Below are 8,011 nucleotides of genomic sequence, written 5' to 3'. Positions count from 1 at the left end.
ATTAGCAAGGTTTTTTATGCGCTCCATGTCAGATACCAAATATATAAGATTATTCATTGCACGACATCATTTTGAATTCAGTGAAAAAGCCCTGAGAGACTTTCTACTTACTCTAGTTAATAATTCTATTGGAAAATGGTTTACCTCCATTAGTGCCAGTAAAACAGCAAGAGTGAATGAGTTTGACCGCAAGTGTGGTGAGTGGCATTAGTGTATGACTATGAGCTAGTGATGGATCATGTTGCCATTGTGAACAGTTATCAATGCTTTTACTATACAGGCATGATATTTTCTCCGTGAAGGCAGACCATTGACACTAAACATGAGTTTGGAGATATGACATTTACACATTTAGGTTAAGTGAACTTTTATTGGGAAATGTAGCTGTCAATGAAATTTTGAACACAATAGAGGGGTTTTTTTTACCGTTCTGTCTTTCCATCAAATTTTCCGTGAAGAAATATTTATCTATTTTGCATTATTGAAGGTTTTACAAGTACTTAATGCCAATGTGGATTTCAATTGTTGTATATGAAACAAAAACATTTCTATCCTGTCAATGAGGGTCACGAGGACCGAAACTAACCCACTATAAAGATTCTCCAAATACTAGGCTAATTAAAATAATTACAAAAAACATTTTAATTATAAGTCCACGATGATTTATGTATGAAATATATTTTGGTAAAAACTTTCCTTTGGAGTTTGATGAATTCCCGACTGGCTGAGTAATTAGGATTTCCCTGAGATTTAACTACTTCTTTAATTTTTCTGGAAAAGTAGGAAAAAGACAGAGCCTAGTAAATTTCTCTAGATAAACAAATTGTAGACTATGACCCCAGAAACTTAAACTTGAATATATGGAATGTAATTTGTCATAAAATGTGTTGGGAGGCTATCTATTGATATCGATAATATTAATTAAACTGATACTCAAATTATACATCCAAATTCACCAGATTTTGCAAGAGTGCATTGACATTAAGCTTCATTCGAATTAACAGTTTTGCTTTGTTTAAAAACATTTGCCATTGTTTTCGCTTTGGAAATGGAGTATTGTTACGTTTGACTTTAACGTGGTAAATTGTAAGCATAGGACAGGCATGTGAAACAATTTGAATTTAAATATGTCCCCATTAAAAGAATACATTTTTATTGGAAGACATTTGATAGTTTTGTTACCCCCATTCTCTCACAACAGCGACACAGGCAATGTATATATGACTATATTGGCAGGATGATTAGATTATGAGGGATCATTTTACCTATTCATCGCTCTCAATATTAGTAATTCGAGGTTTGCGAACAGGGATGGATTTACACAGGAAAGTACGGGAAAAGGTAGAATAGAAAATCATACTCGGTTAAAGATACCCGAAGGCCCGATACCTTCGTGAGTTAGGATAGGCACTGGGCACCATTGTTATTCCCCAAATGTTCATTGTATATTCGTTTAATCCTGAAATTCGACTGTACCAAAGATTCGCTAAGAATAAAATAAAACTGGAAAGTGCAAATTTTCAATGAAAAGATGTATGTATTGTAGATACAACAAACAAAAGGAATACTCAGCTGCCTGGTTTTTTAAATTAATTATTCCTGTTTTTGGTCAGCCTCAAAGACGTTCAGCAGATTCAAAGATAAAAAATTCTTGAATCACAATAAATAATAAAAATATTACTTGAACTATGAATACTACAGCGCACACCGTGCACAATACTTCGTCTCGTTAAATTTCAGCTTTTCAAAAGATATTTTGATTCTGTTTTGTTTGTGTTCGCACAGCTGAAGTCAGGTGTGTTATGTAGGTTGGTTAGGTTGTGTATTTCGTGGAATCGGGTAGTAGTCTAATATAGCGGACAACACAAGATGGCCAAGGGCATTCATAGTTAAGTGCACGAGGTAAATTTTATTTCTTTTCTACATTTTAGAAATTTATTCAACTGTAGTCAGTAGCTTACAATAATATATTGACCTTCATTATTCGGGAAGTACCTAACGTGTACTTTGTTCTGATATTGAGCCTTTCGACTTGATCAATCCTCGACATCTGTCGACCCCTTGTTATTTTTGAATAGTCTAATTGAGGACAGTATTTTTACTTGATATGGTAGTAATTTAAAATGAGTATAGCTGGTTTTATTGTCCTAAATTGTTGCTAAGACTCAAAGCATTTGCCTGTGTGAATGGGGAATATTGTTACGAATGCTACTCTTACGAAGCGATATTTGTCTCCAGGACATTCCCTCATAAATAATGGGATTTCATGTATGCCTAGATAATATTGTATACTAATTAATCAAAACTATTGACCATACGGGTTGACATAAGGTGTTGAATAATGTAACCAGATAGTCATTAATGTTAAATCGTCAGAGACTATGGGTAAGGAAGCCTATTATTTTTGATGGTTAGGACCGTAATTACTGTTTTTTTACCGGGTGAAGAAATTCGTTGAAAATTAAGCTGTTGAGAATTCATTACCGTTAATGGTAATATTTCTTTCGTGAAAATATTCAGTCTAGCAAATCCCAACATGATAAGTATGCTTGACGTATTTGAGCTGGAATTATTTCGAGAAAACAACAATATCTTGAATTACTCGTCAGACAGTTAAAATGTATATTAGGCTTTAAAACCTTGACGGATTTCTGTAATATTTTTACTACCTTGTCTCTTCTGTTTGGAAGTTCTTGTGCATTGTCTTTGACCAATGAATGCCATGTCATTGTCTTCCCACGGGCCAAAGTACTCTTATTCCTGTTGCTTATATGTTTTCTCTCTTCATGGTGTGCAGTACTTTTTCCACTTCCTCCTATCCTGTTATGATTTCCATTTCTATCCCTAGATGCCATTGCCCTCAATTGCCTTTACCTTCCATGAACTCTTCATTCAGAGTTATTTTAACCTAGTAGATGGAGAGTTTGGATACTGACTAAATTATCCTAGGATGTCGTTGAAAAACTATTTAAAACCTAGTTTTGTGTTTCCTTGGGTTCTATAATTTTGCAGACAGCTGCAGGTAGCACAGAAAGGAAATTGCCTCTAATCCTGAATTTGTGAAAATGACAGACTTGGAGTGAATTACCCTCTATATTGAAACACACACAAGATTGGTTACTGTGGATGGTTGGAAGGTCATACTTAAAAGGTCTCGGGCACCACCTTGTGGAACTTAAGAATTATGTTCATAATATAAATATATTTCTCTAATTTACTGAGCTGGGTTTCATCACATCACAAACATCATTCCCAAGATATCCATAACAAGTACAGTGTGTTAAAACTTTGCTTGTTACATTAAAGAAAATCAGCTGGTGTATGCCTGTATACTTTTATTTTGAAAATGGCCAGAGGTTCATCATTACTTTCTTCAGCTTCATGAGTTTGCAAATACTCAAAGATGGGATTTCATAGCCTGGTGGAAAGAGAGGCCAGTTGGTGAGAGGGAGATAGACTCTTCCTTTTAAAGCAACTTTTAACTATGTTTCTCTTCAGTCCATGTTCCAAACTTTGTTATGCTCTAAACAATTTTCTGTTAATCTCCATGATATGGTCTTAGAAACCTCTCATCAGTGTGCTGGAGGCTTATAGAATGTCCTTAAAACTATTAAAAAAGTTCTGATCCATGTATTTTGTCATTCAATATTAAAGGACTCAGAAATTTGGAAATTTTATCTCTGGAATTAGGTTACCATTGCATTTTAATTTTGAAAATGCTCTTTTGATTAATGCAATTCTTGCTATGTCGTCTTGAATGCTCTCACATATTTCCTGCAGAATTTTGTGTAAATACATGAATTATTACACTGATTTTATTTTATTCTCACAAAATTAATATCTGATATTCATTGCAGTACTTAGAAAACTCTAAGTGATTTTTTTAGTGGTTTATCTTGATCTTATGTATCTTTTTGAAGTTAAACTATATTAAAAAATGAGATATAAAATACCAATAACTATGTTCCCTTGATTGAATGACTAATTCAAACTTGATCAATCACAAATTTGACTCAACTTAACAGTTTCAGGTTTAACTTTGTGGAATTCCTTCATGATGAGTGTAAAGAAAGAAACTTTGCACTTCCACATAAAGATTTAATACTTCACGACCATGGTTTTGATGCTGCACATCATTGACACCATGGTCGTGAAGTATTAAATCTTTATGTGGAAGTGCAAAGTTTCTTTCTTTACCATCATCATTGACTCAACTTGCTATTCAGTTCCCTTCTCCCGTCCTTGTTGTCCTTTCTTATAGTTTCATCTGCCTATTAAATAATGAACATAAGTGACAACAAACAACTGTGTGTTGTTGACCTCGTTTCCATAGCTCATTCCTATTCTCCAATTCATCTACATAGTACCCTGTAAGCCACCTCTAGGGTTTTTTCCATAGGGTGATCCAACAACAGGCATGAAATGCCTAAAATTAGGTTTTTCTTAATTGATAGATGAAATAAATATGTTAAATAATTCAAATAATGTCAATAGTGATAACTATAGGTATATGCTGTGCAATATCTGAGTATGAAATAATTCTCTATTTATGCAAGAAGAGTGACTATCCTCAAGGAGGATAAATTAAGGTTAAATGAAATAATGACATAATACTAGGATGTGTACAGAACTTATGACCCTTACTTGTCCAGTTTCGTTCATGAAATGGGTACCAGTACAAACTTCTCGTTCCCATTTCCTTCTGCAATATTCCTCAGAATATTGATTTCACTCACTCATTGTCAATTTTGAAAGTAAACCACATTTTTATTAGGATACAAGATTACTTCATGGCTGTATGAATTATCTTTCTCAATTGTAAAAACATTGATTATTATTGAATAAGTTACCTTTTTTTCTAATATTTCATTTTCTATTTGGTGGAAGTAATTACTTGCAGAAAAATGCATAAATCACAATGCAAATGCATTCAAATATACTTGCTGGAAGTGCATTTGAAAGAATAGTTTTAAGAGAAATATTTTACTCTCTCTTCTAAAATTTTTGTGTAAGCTAATAGTAGCTAGTTATAGCGTTGGTAACCTCTTATGGTCATCTCATTTCACTTGCAAAAATCAATGGCTGGGGCAAGATTTAAATCTATCGTGTAATAAATGAATTTTAATTATATTATAAAATATACAGGCCATCTGGTGTTGGCAGATTTGAATTTGCATCATTTTATGTCATTGCTTCCTGTGTATACCCTACATGCTTGAATTTGTTCTCCTCAATAGTTCGGATGGCAGTTATTCTTTTAACAAATCCTTTTTATCTAAAAGCAATGTTAGATATTACGTATTTCCTTTCCTTAAGTGTAGCCAATGGGAAGCACTGGTAAATTAATTCGGTTTGGGAAAGTGACTTCACGATTGATATTTGTCTCTCTTACTACCTAATGGCAAATCATATTAATTGAAATGTCTGTCTTAATTCATATATTAGTGCACCTTATCCTTTCCAATTGTAGGAGCTGAAATCTTAATATTTTTTTTCTCACAATTTTACAATTTGTCACTCAGGATTTTGCATTAAGGATAATTTTCTTTGCTATATTATGGGTCATTTTTCTGGTACTAAATAGTTAGCATGAATATAATACATGATAGTCTCAGTTAGTGACTTTTCATCGCCATTACACATTAAGCAATATTGATATTATGCATTGCGTAGCATGGTTGTGTACAAAAAAATACTATGTTAGAGCTCACCCTGAGTTTAGATGCTGACTTTCAGAGGAAAAAAGCTCGTGGAGCAATAAATGTTTGGTAATTTGGCATAAAGAAAAATTTACAGAACAAATTAATATAAATTAAGGTTTTAATGCATGTACTGTGTAGATGTCATGATTGATAATGGCATCATATGCCTTATTTGTCCAAGAATTAACATAGAATGTCATGTATTAAACAAGGCATGGCAGGCTGTATTACTTGTATTTAATAATATGTATATCATTCGATATAAATTATACAGTTATATGGCAAACATACTTTTTATATCCTGCATTTTAGTAGATTGGAAACTTAACAAATTAGATTTTCTGAAGGCATGTCTTCGTACAGTTCTGCAACCAAAGTAAAAAGTCATTTACTGAGTAATTAAGTTCATCATGAAGAAGTGCTTAGTGCCTATGTTTAAATTCACCATAGGTTTTAATTATGGTAATAATACTTGGGAGTTCATGATTTAGATACTGCTAAATGTTTTACGTCCACTGACTAGATATAAAACTCAATGTCTTCTGGCTACTTACTTGTGTACATTATGAATTTAATATAAGTTCATTAAGCCTGCTTTAGTTTTGATGAATTTCATTTTATATATGCATGCTAAGGTAGGAATTTAAATTTTTAAAAGGGGGGTCTGAAAGGTTAGTATTACTTTATGAGTATCAAAACTTTGTATGGAACATTATATTCCAAACATATTACTGTTGTTTTCATATCTCTGCCAACATATTTCTGTTTTTAAGTTTAAAAAAAGATATTTTCCTATTTTATTGAAAAAAGGTTTTGTGTTATTCAAACTCTGATGATTTAGTCAGATAAAATTAAGGTAAGCTAAATGAATATATGATTTAAAACTCTTCTTTCCAGGGAATAAAAACGTCAACAAAATTAAAGTAGAAATCAGATATTTTAAAACCCCTATTAATTAATATCTGCGGTATTTAATATGGATATTTGCTGGCCAGATTAAAGGATTAGATAAGTTATAAGTTTATCAAGAGGAAACTTGGGATAATTGATGTGAGAAAAGTTTTCTGAACCTGATGAAAATCAATGACTGTAATTTTACCTTTTCTGTAACAGAGTCCTGCTTAGGGAAAAATAGAAATAACAAGAAGTAGTTCTGTGGCACATGTTTCATTGTGATTACGCTGAATTCTTGACTCTCAATTTGAGTAAAAGGTTCGGTTTTGTGCTTCACCAATCCTCAAGGTGATAGTTAAGCATAATTTGGAACTTTAAAGGAGCTGCTTAATTTGGGGAAGATTTTGAAATAGAATGATCAGGATTAATTTCATGTCATCCTGAGTCAGATTTTGCATTGAATTTTTTGAAAAAATATACCTCCTTGGATAGAATTGAATGTTAATTGTTTAGAAGACAGACTGTCATTTAAATGGCCATGTATCATGCAATATTACCGCCTCACTCTCTGCAAACCATGGGACAACCGCAACAACTGCAGCAGCGCAACTTAGTAAACACCAGTATGTTACCCAGGCAGCGCTCCCTTGTACGACGAAATCATGGAGCCGTGCAACATGAACCACGTGTAATTGTATATTTACATTGTTAGTTTTTATGATCTCATTTTAGCATTGTTTGGTGGTTGGAAGCTGTGAATATCTGCTAATTTTAGCAATAGTGTATCACCTTTAATGAAGTAGATTTAGCATCTCACCATTTATGTAATTTTGAACTGGAAGCCATTAACTATAAAGTAGTGAAAAAGAGTAGATTGAAGACTTCTTTCACTGCTATGCAGTAAATACAAATTGACTATGGGTTTAAGTAAAATTTGTGTTGATCTCTCATTTTAAATATGATCTATTGATAGTTTTTGTTTCAGTTCAGTGTTTTTTGGCATAGCTTGTCTAAACAGACTTTATAAATAGCTGACTACATATATTTAAATAGTAGGATTTCTATTTAGCATTTATTTCCAAAGGTAAATTTGAACTCTTGTCTGTACTAATGTTGACAATGTGCAGTCTCTAATTGTGTTACACTCTTAAAAAGATCATTTAATATTAATTGGTAGCTGAAATATATGTGTCCTTTCCTTATTGTTGTGTAAATTTAGGTTTCATTTGAAGGGAGTTTCAAAAACTGTTTTTAATCACTAACAAGCCATTATTTTTTGTTTCTTTTTAGCTACCTTAGAAATACTTTGCTTAAAAATTTAATAAATTATTGTATGTATTGCTAAGTTGTAACCTTATGTTAATGGTATTAATGCTAGAATTATGTTGTAGTTACTTATTTTTGGAGTTGTTTTA

General features: G+C 32.4%; 1 protein-coding gene across 4 annotated transcripts in view; it reads left to right on the top strand.

Annotated features, from left to right (window-relative positions):
- Positions 1-1,803: 1,803 nt before the first annotated feature.
- Positions 1,804-8,011, top strand: part of LOC139695178 (poly(A) RNA polymerase gld-2 homolog A-like) — a 41,644-nt gene continuing 35,436 nt past the window's right edge. For 3 of the 4 annotated variants that reach the window (XM_071593850.1, XM_071593849.1, XM_071593848.1), the window contains exons 1-2: positions 1,825-1,902; positions 6,600-7,284. In XM_071593850.1, the coding sequence (XP_071449951.1) occupies positions 7,129-7,284 (156 nt within the window). In that variant the 5' untranslated portion in view covers positions 1,825-1,902; positions 6,600-7,128. Of the gene's footprint in view, positions 1,903-6,599; positions 7,285-8,011 lie in introns of all 4 variants that reach the window. The other variant, XM_071593851.1, reaches the window with a different exon arrangement.

The sequence above is a fragment of the Hetaerina americana genome, unplaced genomic scaffold, assembly GCF_022747635.1.
Source record: "Hetaerina americana unplaced genomic scaffold, ioHetAmer1.1.p SCAF_6, whole genome shotgun sequence".
Lineage (NCBI taxonomy): Eukaryota > Metazoa > Arthropoda > Insecta > Odonata > Calopterygidae > Hetaerina > Hetaerina americana.
The sequence above is the reverse complement of the archived record's forward strand: the minus strand, read 5'-3'. Positions and strand labels throughout refer to the sequence as shown.